At 32.9% G+C, this 13,011-nt stretch overlaps 1 protein-coding gene and 1 long non-coding RNA gene across 5 annotated transcripts; both read left to right on the top strand.

The window, feature by feature from the left end:
- The first annotated feature begins 778 nt into the window (after positions 1-778).
- On the top strand, positions 779-3,822 carry LOC112703184 (uncharacterized). 4 transcript variants are annotated; one of them, XR_003154509.2, is made up of 5 exons: positions 779-985; positions 1,489-1,638; positions 1,735-1,925; positions 2,598-2,689; positions 3,246-3,822. It is a non-coding gene; the product is annotated as an uncharacterized lncRNA (long non-coding RNA). The 4 variants fall into 4 exon arrangements; XR_011864046.1 differs by having other exon boundaries at positions 3,237-3,822; XR_003154507.3 differs by lacking the exon at positions 779-985 and having other exon boundaries at positions 1,091-1,638.
- Positions 3,823-4,494: 672 nt separating this feature from the next.
- LOC112703183 (uncharacterized) lies at positions 4,495-7,271 on the top strand. The gene is made up of 5 exons (XM_025754518.2): positions 4,495-4,631; positions 4,858-4,992; positions 5,264-5,417; positions 6,378-6,437; positions 6,782-7,271. Exons 3-5 carry the CDS (start codon positions 5,282-5,284, stop codon positions 7,102-7,104), a joined length of 519 nt encoding a protein of 172 aa, XP_025610303.1. The 5' UTR covers positions 4,495-4,631; positions 4,858-4,992; positions 5,264-5,281; the 3' UTR covers positions 7,105-7,271.
- The last annotated feature ends 5,740 nt before the right edge of the window (positions 7,272-13,011 follow it).

Raw genomic sequence — 13,011 nt, 5'->3', positions numbered from 1 at the left:
AGGAGCCTTGCTGAGTCCTATGAATTAATAAAAGTACTACTATTTCTCTTCGATCCGTGTTTGATTAATTCTAAGATATATATTCGTACTTCATCGTGGTGAATAGGATGATATAACCAATTAGCTCTGTTAATCACATTAAAATGAACGTGCCTGACAAACACCTGCGTCTACTTGGGTCAGAATGCGTCTTTCACCAGACTAGGACGACCAACAGCTTGAATATACATCTCTTAGACGGCTAATCCACGACTTCGTTGGGGACTTCTCGAGACATCAGTTCAGCCAATTTGCTGGGAGATTAGGGTCTCTGTGGTAGAGGCTAGAACCCAAAGATGTAGCATTCTCTGATCCGGAAGATCCGACCTTGTCTGTGGCATTTTGAGTAGGATCAAAAAGGAGAATGTACTGTACGCGCTTCACCCTCAAGTAGAAATGGATCCATATTAAACACTACTAAAAACTAGTTATTATAGATGGATATTTTTGATGGATTTTATCCCACAGAAATACAGACAAAATTTCAGAGGGATTTTTGTCGGATAACAAAAAAATAAATTAGCATAAATTATAGAGGGAAAAAAATCCATCGATAATTTTGTCGGAAAAATTAATTTTTTTTGTAGAGAATGGTTACAGACGAAAATTCCATCTGTAATTACATGAACAAAAATGCTGCAATTATTAAATTATTACAGACAAAAAATCTGTCTGTAATTTAAAATATTCCGTCGAAAAATGTTCATTTAAAGTTTAAACCTAACTCTATCTCCCCTCTATCGAGCTCCATTCACATTATACACACCTAAAACGAGCTTCTTCCTCTCTCCTTCCATGAGCTTCTTCCTCTCTCCGTCCACGAGCTTCTTTCGCCGCTGCCGCCACCGCTCGCGTCGCACGATCTCTCTCTGTCATCCCTTGCGTCGCACGAGCCCCCTCCTTGTGATTTTGTTGTTTAGGGTTCAATTTTCTGTGCCAATTTTAGGTTTATTAATTTTTCTTTGTAGTTTCTATCTTGTTGTTGTTGTTGATGCTGATTGAGCTTCTTGTTCCTGTTGCAGTTTCTATCACATACTGGTATCTCGAAACCGATGATAATTTTGCCTTTTCCATTCTCTTTCTTCTGTTTAAATGTTTCTAATTTCCAGCTTAGGGATTCGATCACCTGTACTGAGCTTGTTTCACGATTCTACTCTATTTGTGATTTTTTGTGTGTGGATAAATGCATTGCTTTCAATCATTCATCTTAGTATTTTTCGTTCTTATACAATGTATGAAACACTTGGATTTAAATTTTATATATATAGCTTGAAGAGGCTATTGAAACTTTTTCAGCTTCACCATTGTAACGCTGGTTTAATCTATTTCCTCTCATATTGTATACATGTTTGTTTATTCTGTTTGTTGATTGTTTTTGGGACCCTAGAACTGTGCATTCTTAATTAATCAGTGTTCAATTCCTATGTTTATGTATGATGTATTTTTCAGGTGATTAATGTATTAGTTAGCCTCTTCTGTCGTTCTATTATATCTGCAGAGACGCTGTGTGATGGTGGTTGGCTTCTATGCCAGTTGCTTTCTTACAATGAGTCAGAGTTCAATAGCAACCACCTTAAGATGGTGTTTTGCTCTTAATAGGTACATCAGTGTTTTGTTCTTAATACGCCAGTTGCTCTTTATAGATTTGGGTTCCATGTTTCTTATTTATTTGTTTCTTTATTTACTTATTTGAAGATTGAAATTGGATTGCAAGACAAGTAGAATGCTTGAGGAAAAGGGGTGTTACAAGTTACAGGCAGGAGAGACAAAGCCAAGCCTCTGCCATTCAAGATAAATTCTAGCGGCCCATGGGGCTTTGCCGGAGCTAATGAAGGGAACCCAAGAGCCAGATCTAAGTTTATTGCACCATGTTATTATATGAACAAGTAAGGTACTTACTTTCCTTCTTGCTTTTAAATTCAATTTTGACTATTTAAAAGATTATTAACTGGTTCAAAGTAAGAGACTTAACATAATTTCATGACTAAGCTAGGTTTCTAAAATGGAAGTAAGAAATTATTACGTCTCTGCTGTGTTATATATTTCTCTTAATCTTCCCGAAAATAAAAGCAAACCAACCCATTGATCAAATTTAAATGTTTTTCAAAGTTCAAGCATGCAATGTATGTTTATCCATTTATTTTTATTATCTCTCATCAACAATAATAAGAAAGCAATATTTGAATTTGAAATCAATATCTACAATTTCATGCGGCCAGTAAATCATTTATTCATGATACTATATTACTATATTCCTAGCTAGTATAGGTTTAGTGTTCACTTGATTGCAGGGCTTGTTAAGTTATTAATTAATCATACTTGTCACAGCCTTTTCTAACAAATTTCACTCCTTCTCTGTCTGCTGTAAGTTCTAACACAACCTTTTTAATAAACTGAGATCATAATATATATTTTCTAAATAAATTAAGCGAATGAATATAGTCTTCAACCGTGAACATAAATAGTTAATTAGTTGTTGCTTGTATGATAAATGTAGTACTCATGAAGCTACTTAATTATAAGGATAATTTTAAGATTTGTGTGTTGTTGCTTCACAGAGGAAGTTTTAGAAAAGGATACAAACCACCAAGTTTTACAGAGGAAGAAGACATTTAATGTAGATGTAGCTGCTGCTTTTGATGATTCTAAGGTACTACTTTATTTGATTAAAAGATTTAATTTGCTTATCATAAGAGAGTTTTGATCTGTAGAAATGTCATTAAGTTAATTCTCTTTAATTATTAGTGGAATAAATGTTGCTTCTTTTTCTCAACTAATAAGTACCTATGCTGCAGCACCAAACACACAGCTCTATGATCGTTTAAGCTTAACTGTTTCTCAATTATTTATGTACTAATTGCATTTATTCTTAAATAGGGTCCTCACTGCCCTCCCTAGTTCATTTCCACATCATTTCATTTATTCTTACTTATGTTTATTATTATTAGAATCGAGTTTGGTAGTGCTTACTACTTCAATAGTTTTAGCAAGATAACTGATAAACCCCATTTTTAGGGTTTATCTTGTGTTAAATTTAGAGCATTTTGTAGACCTTTTCTCACATTTGACCAATGAAATAGCATAGTTTTGTGATTGTCTCTTAGTTGTGCTTGAATGTGAAAACATGCCTTTAGACCTATAATTTGATGATTTTTATCTTCCTTTGATTTTACTAGATGCCTTGATATGTTTGTTAGTGATTTCAGATTGGAAAAGGGCTGGAAATGGATCAAAGGAGTGAAGAGAAAACATGCAAAGTGGAAAATCATGAAAAGCCAAAGATTTGAGACGCAACCATGGGCGCGCACGCGCACTAGCCGCTTACGTGCGGATTGCGTAATGTTCCAAGGGCGCGTACGCGCCGATGCCGCACGTGACTTTTTGAGTGAAAACGTGCCTGGTGATTTTTGAGGAGGCTCTGGCCCAATTTAGAACTGAACTTTGGCAGGAAAAGGCTTAAGAGACCAAGGAATGAATGGGAATGGATCATTCACTCCATAATTGAAATTACACACTTTAGATCTAGTTTTTAGTTTAGTTTTTAGAGAGAGAAGCTCTCACTTCTCTCTAGAATTAGGATTAGGATTAGGATTAGGTTTAATTCCTCTTTAGATCTAGGTTTAATTCATGCTTTAATTTACTTCTTCTTTATCAATTCTTGCTCCTCTACTCTTCTTCCATCTAGTTTTGTGTTTTAATTCTTGTAATTCTCATACTTTGTTGTAGATCTACTTTTGTTCTTTTTATTTTCCTTTTAATGCAATTTGAGGTAATTCATGTCAATTGTGATTTTCTTGATTGTTGTTGTTAATCCCTTGCATTCAATTGTTGTTAGGATTTATTCTTGTTATTGAATTACTATGCTTTTTATTTGTGCCTCCCAAGTGTTTGATGGAATGCTTGGAAGGATTTTAGAGTAGAATTTTATGTTCTTGGCTTGGGAAGGTAACTTAGGAATTCTTGAGTTACTAATGTCCAAGTGATTGATGATTGATAGCCATTAACTCTAGTTCTCACTAATTCAATTAGTGGAAAGCTAGGATTTATGGACTTGGGTTGATATAGCTCACTTAACTTTCCTTTACTCTTAGTTAGAGGATGACTTAGTGGGATTAATTCTTGCAATTATCATATTGTGGTTAGTAATAGGGATAGAGATCGTTGATCACCAATCCTTGCCAAGACCGTTTTCTCATTTGAATTCCGTTGTTATTTACTTTTCTTGTTTCTTACCTCAAAACCCCAAAATATATAAACTCATAACCAATAACAAGAACACTACCCTGCAAGTCCTTTGAGAGACGACCCGAGGTTTAAATACTTCAGTTTATAGATTTTAGGGGTTTGTACTTGTGACAAACAAATTTTTGTATGAAAGGATTAGTGGTTTAGAAATTATACTTGCAACGAGATTTCAATTGTGAAATTCTATACCACACAAAAATCCTATCATAACCGTGTTCTAACTTGTAATCTTGGTTGAATCTTTCAGGTTTGCTATGCAGAGATATAAGTCTGGATGGATTTTGTTTCTATATTAACCTGACTTCAGAGATTGCTGAGCAAGCAAAAAGACGTGCTGAGGTTGCAAGGTAAGCTTTCACTTTAGTTCACTACACTTGTATTATATAACGTTGATTAATGATTGAATAAAGGACAAATTACACTTAACTTTCTTGAGATTACACAAGACCCTATGAAAATATACTAAATTAGAGATTTTATTTGAATTGATTAACAGGCTGAGGGAGCTTCACACTCTAAATTATAGTAATTATATCTCTTTCTCTGTATGTTTCCTTTACTTTTCCAATTTAGGAAAGTCCCATCCTTCAAACCACAAGGTGGCCAATTAGGGGAAAATGATATAAACTATGATACTGATGAGAAATCAATGGCAACACTTAGACGTCATCTTCGGGGAGCTACTGAGGAGTACTACATATATAAAAGGTAAGCAATTATCAGTTTAGTATTCTAAGTGTGTTTATTTGGAAAATTGCTCTTGAATCCTTTACATGCTTTGTATATATTCTTCCAAGGAGGATAAACTAGTAATAGAACATTAGTTGTATGTTTAAAATCTCCTTTAGATTGAAGAACACATTACAAATACTTCTACTAGGTTCTTTTTCTTTTTAACCTTATTTGAGTAATCAGTCTTTCTTTCCATATTCATGTTTTTCTTGCCATAATGTCCATTTGACAATGCTTTTATCATCAGCTCTTTCATAGGATAAGAATGATACATCGCAAAATCCACAAATGGGGCAAAGTGGTGGCGGGAAAAGGCAATATACATTATTTCAAGGTCATTCAGGGCCAGTTTATGCAGCCTCTTGGAGAGTTTATTCTTTCTTCCTCAGCAGACTCAACTAGTATGTACTTGATTATTTCATGTTCTTCCTCAATTTGTTTCTTCACTTTAGGTCGTAATGTAGGTTTTGTTTATTTTATGTTTAAATTTGAACCTTATTCTTAGACATGATGTTTTGGCAGGGCACTTGTCTGATGTTGATGTGAGTTATAGAGTCCAATATTTTTCAGTTATAATATGCTTTAGAAGCAAAGCTTACCCGTTTCATGATCTTATTTAGTGTGTGCAATGGCATGCCAACTGCAACTACATTGCAACTGGTTCAAGTGACAAAACAGTTCGACTATAGGATGTTCAGAGTGGAGAGTGTGTCTGAGTTTTTGTTGGTCACAGGAGTATGATCTTGTCATTAGCAATGTCTCCTGATGGACGGTATATGGCATCTGGCAATGAAGATGGCACGATCATGATGTGGGACCTCTCTAGTGGCCACTGTCTCACCCCCTTGATTGGTCACACATCATGTGTCTGGTCACTTGCTTTCAGATGATTCCTACCTTGATGAAAATAGTTCAACTTTATCATTGTTTGGAAGGAAACCAGCTCCAATTATCTTATAATTATAAGAAACTATAAACATACTTAATTGATCATTGGTGTCAACATTTCAAACTTTTCACTTTCATCCCCCCCCCCCAAAAAAATCAAATCTTTTTCTTGCAGTCTTTCTTCGCTTTTTTCTGCATTGGTTATTGAGAGATTTGGCCAGAGGATCGGGTTATTTTGCCTGTTTGCACTCATTTTTCCTACCTTTCTTTGTGTAGTTTATGAATGGTTAGTTCTTCTTTTCCTTACATACTTTAAAATTGCTGTTTCTGTATTTGAATTCATTCTTCAAGTCAAGGTGCTGAAATAGTATCATAGTTTTCGTCTGAATTCTGTCTTCTAGTTGGTTGCAGAAATTATAACGACATTCGATTCTGCATGATATTCCAGTTGACTCTTCCTCTATCTATTCCAGTAATAGCATTTATGTATAGCTCCAAGCACACTCACTCAAGATATTGGTTTCTGGCTACAGGTAATCTCATAGACGTTTGTAATGCTTTAGTTTTAATTTGCTTTATTTAGTGTTTGCTAACTCTGTCGACTGCCATCACTGCCTTGAGGAATAGCAGTAGGAATAGGAAACTCTGTCGACTGCCATCCCTGCCATAACTACTGACTGCCATCCCTGCCGTAACTACTTAGTCAAATGCAATTCATCAAAATTGTACTGTTATTGTGGAGTTTCTCTTTCTGTTATAAATTTGTAGCTGATTCTATTACACTAAACTTCTATTAGTTATACTGCACTAGATGAAGAGAAAAGTCCAAAGAACTTAAAATTGTTGTCCTGTTTTGCTCATTCAAATTGGCAATTAGGTGACTGGTGTCTCTTGCCCTCATCAGCATATTCATCACCGATTTCCATGGAGAAAGGCATGTCAAAATTAGAACTTCATGGTTCTATTTATAATGAACTAAATTCTAATCCAACAGGAAGTGGATGTGATTCAGAGGAAGCTGTTGTTGAGGAATCTAATGGGAATAAGGATGCTATGGACCTTGAGATTCGTTCAAAAGAGAATGTGGTGGGGAAACTAGTAAGAACAAAGCACCATAAGGAAATTACTTTTCCTTTGGTGATCAACTCTTCTGAATCAAAACCTATCAGGTTCAAGAAGAATTTATGCACATATGGCTGATGGATGCTTATTCATGTCCATTTTTTGAGAAAGAATTCAGCTAATCTTTCTGTAATATATGTAAAATTGTGTAAAATTTAGTATGGTTGAACAATATACTAAGGATTATAGTTGATAATACACTTTGTTTATGTTTTGAATTATATTGACTTGCTTGTTTATAATAATTTTCTTTTACTTTTATAATACGATGAATTTGTTTATTTTTTGTAATATTATAAATATTCGAATACAAATTAGATAAAAGTTTGTATTAAATTTATATTTATTTTGTATGAAAATAAGTTTATTTTGTAATTGGAAAAATAAAAAAATTCTATTTTACCTTACTGATGGATTTACAGACAGATTTTCTGTCTGTAATCAAAGTGTGAGATGATTTTTCAAGGTTCAAATTATAGACGAAAAATCCGTCAGAAAATTCGTCTGTAATTACCGATGGAAAATCTGTCGAAAATTTTGTCGTCTTCAAGAAATGGATGGAGAATTTACAGAGGAAAAATCCGTTGGCAATTGGTAAAAATTTATCGGTAATTTTTCGACGGAAAAAAATCTGTCGGTAAATAATTTCTGATGCTTTTACAGAGGGACAAAATCTGTCGGTAATTACGTCGGTAACCAAAAATCCGTCTGTAATAAAGACTAAATCTGTCTGTAAATCTATCTGTGTTAATCCATTTTCTAGTTGTGAAACCTGGGGTTCAGATCCAGAAGAGTATTGGCAGCTGCTCAAACCAGTGTCAATCACTTACAGCTTGCCATAGAAGAAGATCATTCACAAGCAAAGAAGATAGTAGTACCAGAGTTAATTCAGAAACACAAAGCAACTCCGACTCTCAACTCAATTCCCATCATATAATTCCTATTATTTAATCGAATTGATTTTACCCCTGTCAACGTTTATGACATATAATCATTCAAGGTTTACGTAATATTCTAACTCCTTCTGATTCCGCCTGACTAAGACCTGCAAGACAACCATAGCTTGCTTCAAGCCACAATCCTCGTGGGATCAACCCTGACTCACTAAGATATTACTTAGACGACTCAGTGCACTTGCTGGTACTGTTGCTGTATGAAAAGGTGTGGGGGTTTTGCGTACACGCGCACCAAGTTTTTGGCGCTGTTGCCGGGGATTGTTGAGTTTGGACAAACTGCTGGATTGTCTTGCCCCTAGATCAGGTAATTTTTATTTTTTTTTGTTTGAGTCTTTTACTTTTTGTTTTCTTCTTTTCAAAATTTTTGAAAAATTTTAGAAACCTTTTTAAAAATATTTTTCTTTTCTTTGTTCAATTTATGTTCTTGTTGAGTCTTTGATTTTTGCAAGAGTATAACTTTGATTAAAGTCTTCTATTTTTATTTTCTTCTTCTTCAAAATTTTGAAAGTTTCAAAACCTTTTTCAAAAATATTTTTCTTTTCTTTGTTCAATTCTTGTTCTTGGTTTGAGTCCTGCCTGTTCATGCTCTTCAATTCCAAAAATTTTAAAACTTTTCAAAAACCTTTTTCATATAGTTTATTTTTGGCATCATAAGAATTCTTTTTTGAGTCCTTCTTCCAAAAAATTTTCAAAAATAAATTTTCTTTATTTAAATCTTGTTTCAATTTTTAAGTTTGGTGTTTTTTTGTTTATTTTCTCATGTTTTTCGAAAATTTCTTGTTAGTTTTCTAAAAATTTTAAGTTTTGTGTCCTTTTTATGTTCTTGAGTTCTTTGAGTCTTTAAATTTTGTTCTGTGTTCTTATGTTTATTCAAAGTGTTCTTGAGTATTGTATGTGTCTTTATCTTAAAATTTTTAAGTTTGGTGTCCCTTGGTGTTTCCCTCCAAAAACTTTCGAAAAACAAGGGTGCTAGATCTAAAAATTTTAAGTCTTGTGTCTTTTGTGTGTTTTTCTCTTTCATCATAAATTCAAAATAATCAAAAAATATCTTTTTTAACTAATTTCTAACTATAATTTTCAAAAATTACATATAAAATTCAGATTTTGATTTTTAAATTTTTATCTTATCATATCTTAGTTGTCAAGTTTTCAAAAATCAAAATTTTTCAGAAAAAAAATCATATCTTTTTCAAAAAAAAAAAACTTATCTTTGTCAATATCTTATCATATCTTTTTCAAAATTTAAAAATCTTATCTTATCTTTTTCAAAATTCAATTTTTAATCTTATCTTTTTCAAATTTCAAATTTTTAAAAATTATATCTTTTTCAAAATCAATTTTCTAATCTTATCTTTTTTGTTTCTTTTCTAACTTCTAATTTTTAAATCATATATTTTTCAAAATTTTTTAAAATATTGTCTTATCTCTTCTTAATGTTTGAAAATATCTCTCTTCTTCTCTCTCTTCTTTTTCAAAACCACCTAACTAACTCTCTTCTTTCTTAATTTTCAAAAACTTCTTCTTCTCTTCCCTCCTCTATTTTCGAAAATTTAACAATTAAAATTCAAATCTTTTTAAATTAATTTAACTTAATTTTCGAAAAATTAATTAAATAAATAAATAAAAATAAAAATATTTTAATTGTTATTTACTTTTTCTATTTATACTTCTTTTCTTCTCATCTCTATTCATTCAACTCTATTTCTTTCAACTCTTTGCCTACAATTCTTTATCTTCTTTCATTTCTTCTTCACATCTCACTGGAAGTTCTTTGATCCAAGTGGCACAAAAAGCATTGTTGGGATTTCATTTTTTTATCTTCTCTTATTTACTTCTATATTGTCTTTTCAAGGTAATCTTATTTTACTTCTTTTATTTATTTATATTTTTATTTTTTATCTTCTTCTTCTTTCTTTACTTCTGACTCTAAGGAGGAGCTTCTTGTCTATTGGAAGTCTCTTTCTTTTCTTCTTTTTCTTCTCTTCTTGTTTATGACCAGAAACAGGGATAAAGAACCCCTCTTGATTCTTTATCCTAAACCTGAGAAGACTCTAAGGAGGCGTTTACAACAAGCTAAAGCACAACACTCCATAAGAGACCTTTCAGAAAGTTTTGAACAATAACTGGAGGACATGGCCGAACCACAAGAGGAGCTGATGAGCGGATAATTTATACGCTTTTGGCATTGTTTTTAGATAGTTTTTAGTAGGATCTAGCTACTTTTTAGTATATTTTTATTAGTTTTTAAGCAAAATTCACATTTTTGGACTTTACTATGAGTTTGTGTGTTTTTCTGTGATTTCAGGTATTTTCTGGCTTAAATTGAGGGACCTAAGCAAAAATCTGATTCAGAGGCTGAAGAAGGACTGTAGATGTTGTTGGATTCTGACATTCCTACACTCGAAATGGAGTTTTAGGAGCTACAGAAACCAAATGGCACGCTCTCAATTGCGTTGAAAAGTAGACATGCAGAACTTTCCTGCAATATATAATAGTCCATACTTTGCCTGAGTTTAGACGACGCAAACTGGTGTTTAACGCCAGCTTTTTGTCCTATTCTGGTGTTAAATGCGAGAAACAAGTTGCAAGCTAGAGCCAAATGCCAGAAACAAGTTACAAACTGACGTTTAACTCCAAGGAAGACCTCTACATGTGAAAGCTTCAATGCTCAACCCAAGCACACACCAAGTAGGCCCAGAAGTGGATTTCTGCATCATTTACTTATTTCTGTAAACCCTAGTAACTAGTTTAGTATAAATAGAACTTTTTACTATTGTACTAGGGAGCTTTTGGAATATCTTTGGATCATCTTTTGATCTCTTGATCACATTTTGGGGGCTGGCCATTCGGGCATGCCTGGACTATTTTCACTTATGTACTTTCAACGGTGGAGTTTCTACACACCATAGATTAAGGTGTGGAACTCTGCTGTTCCTCGAGTATTAATGCAAAGTACTACTGTTTTCTATTCAATTCATACTTATTCTTATTCTAAGATATCCATTCACACACAAGAACATGATGAATGCGATGATTATGTGACACTCATCACCATTCTCACTTATGAACACGTGATTGACAACCACTTCAGTTCTACATGAAAACAAGCTTGAATGTATATCTCTTGGGTTTCTAATCAACGATTCACATCGACTCCCCTCTGACAATGGGGAATCTAAATCTGAGATTAGAGTCTTCGTGGTATAGGCTAGAATCCATTGGCAGCATTCTTGAGATCCGAAAAGTCTAAACCTTGTCTGTGGTATTCCGAGTATGATCTGGGATGGGATGACGGTGACAAGCTTCAAACTCATGACTATAGGGCGTAGTGACAGACGCAAAAGGATAGTAAATACTATACCTACACGATCGAGAACCAACAGCTGATTAGCCATGCGATATCTGTGCATGGTATTTTTAATCCGAGACGAGCAATCCGACAGTTGATTAGTCCTACAGAAACCGTAGATGACTACTTTCACTGAGAGGACAGGAAGTAGCCATTGACAACGGTGACACCCAACATACAGCTTGCCATAGAAAGGAGTATGAATGATTGGATGAAGGCAATAGGAAAGTAGAGATTCAGAAGGAACAACGCATCTCCATACACTTATCTGAAATTCACACCAATGAATTAGATACGTATCTCTATCCTCATTTTATGTTTATTTATCTTTTAATTTTCAAAACTCTATAACCATTTGAGTCCGCCTAACTGAGATTTACAAGATAACCATAACTTGCTTCAAGCCGACAATCTCCGTGGGATCGACCCTTACTCATGTAAGGTTTATTACTTGGATGACCCAGTGCACTTGCTGGTTAGTTGTGCGAAGTTGTGAAAAGGAGTTGAGATGACAATTGTGCATACCAAGTTGTTGGCGCCATTGAGATCACAATTTCGTGCACCAAGTTTTTGGCACCGTTGCCGGGGATTGTTCGAGTTTGGACAACTGACGGTTCATCTTGTTGCTCAGATTAGGTAATTTTCTTCTTGTTTCAACCTTTATTTTATTTTCAAAAAGTTTTCAAAAATTTTTCGAAATTTTTTTCTTTGTTTTTGTTTCTCCAAAAAGATATTTTCGAAAAATCCAAAAGAAAATCTAATAAAATCATAAAAACAAAAAATTTTGTGTTTCTTGTTTGAGTCTAGTGTCAAATTTTTAGTTTGGTGTTAATTGCATGCTTTTATTTTCCAAAAAAAAATTCTGAAAACTCATGCATGGTGTTCTTCATGATCTTCAAGTTGTTCTTGGTAAGTCTTCTTGTTTGATCTTCATATTTTCTTGTTTTGTGTCTTTTATTGTTTTTCATATGCATTTTTGAATCCTTAGTGTCTAAGCATGAAAATTTTCTAAGTTTGGTGTCTTGCATGTTTTTCTTTTCTTGAAAATTTTTCAAAAATAAGTCTTGCTGTTCATCTTGATCTTCAAAGTGTTCTTGGTGTTCATCTTGACATTCATAGTGTTCTTGCATGCATCATTTGTTTTAATCCAAAATTTTTATGTGTTGAGTCATTTTGTGGTTTTTCTCTTTCCTCATTAAATTCAAAAAAATAAAAAATATATCTTTCCCTTATTTCTCTCATAAATTTCGAAATCTTTGGGTTGCTTAGTCAAAAATTTTTAAAATAAGTTGTTTCTTGTTAATCAAGTCAAGATTTCAATTTTAAAAATCTTATCTTTTCAAAATCTTTTTCAAAATCAAACCTTCTCTTTTTCCTTTTATTATTTTCAAAAATTCTTTAAAATTAATTTTCAAAAATCTTTTTCTTAATTTTATCTTCTATTTTCGAAATTAATACTAACAATTAATGTTTTGATTCAAAAATTTCAAGTTTGTTACTTTCTTGTTAAGAAAGATTCAAACTTTAAATTTTAGAATCATATCTTTTGATTTCTTGTGAGTCAAGTCATTAATTCTGATTTTAAAAATTAAATCTTTTTTAAAATAAATTTCAATCATATCTTTTCAAACATATCTTTTCAAATCATATCTTTTTCAAACTTTAATTTCAAAATCTTTT

The sequence above is a fragment of the Arachis hypogaea genome, chromosome 7, assembly GCF_003086295.3.
Source record: "Arachis hypogaea cultivar Tifrunner chromosome 7, arahy.Tifrunner.gnm2.J5K5, whole genome shotgun sequence".
Lineage (NCBI taxonomy): Eukaryota > Viridiplantae > Streptophyta > Magnoliopsida > Fabales > Fabaceae > Arachis > Arachis hypogaea.
The sequence above is the reverse complement of the archived record's forward strand: the minus strand, read 5'-3'. Positions and strand labels throughout refer to the sequence as shown.

Excerpts from the sequence above, each read along its gene's own strand:
- LOC112703183 (XM_025754518.2), top strand. The coding sequence starts at position 5,282 with ATGATACATCGCAAAATCCACAAATGGGGCAAAGTGGTGGCGGGAAAA. Across the intron at positions 5,418-6,377 it reads TTCCTCAGCAGACTCAACTA|TAATAGCATTTATGTATAGC; the intron begins GTATGTACTTGA and ends TATCTATTCCAG. Across the intron at positions 6,438-6,781 it reads ATATTGGTTTCTGGCTACAG|GTGACTGGTGTCTCTTGCCC; the intron begins GTAATCTCATAG and ends ATTGGCAATTAG.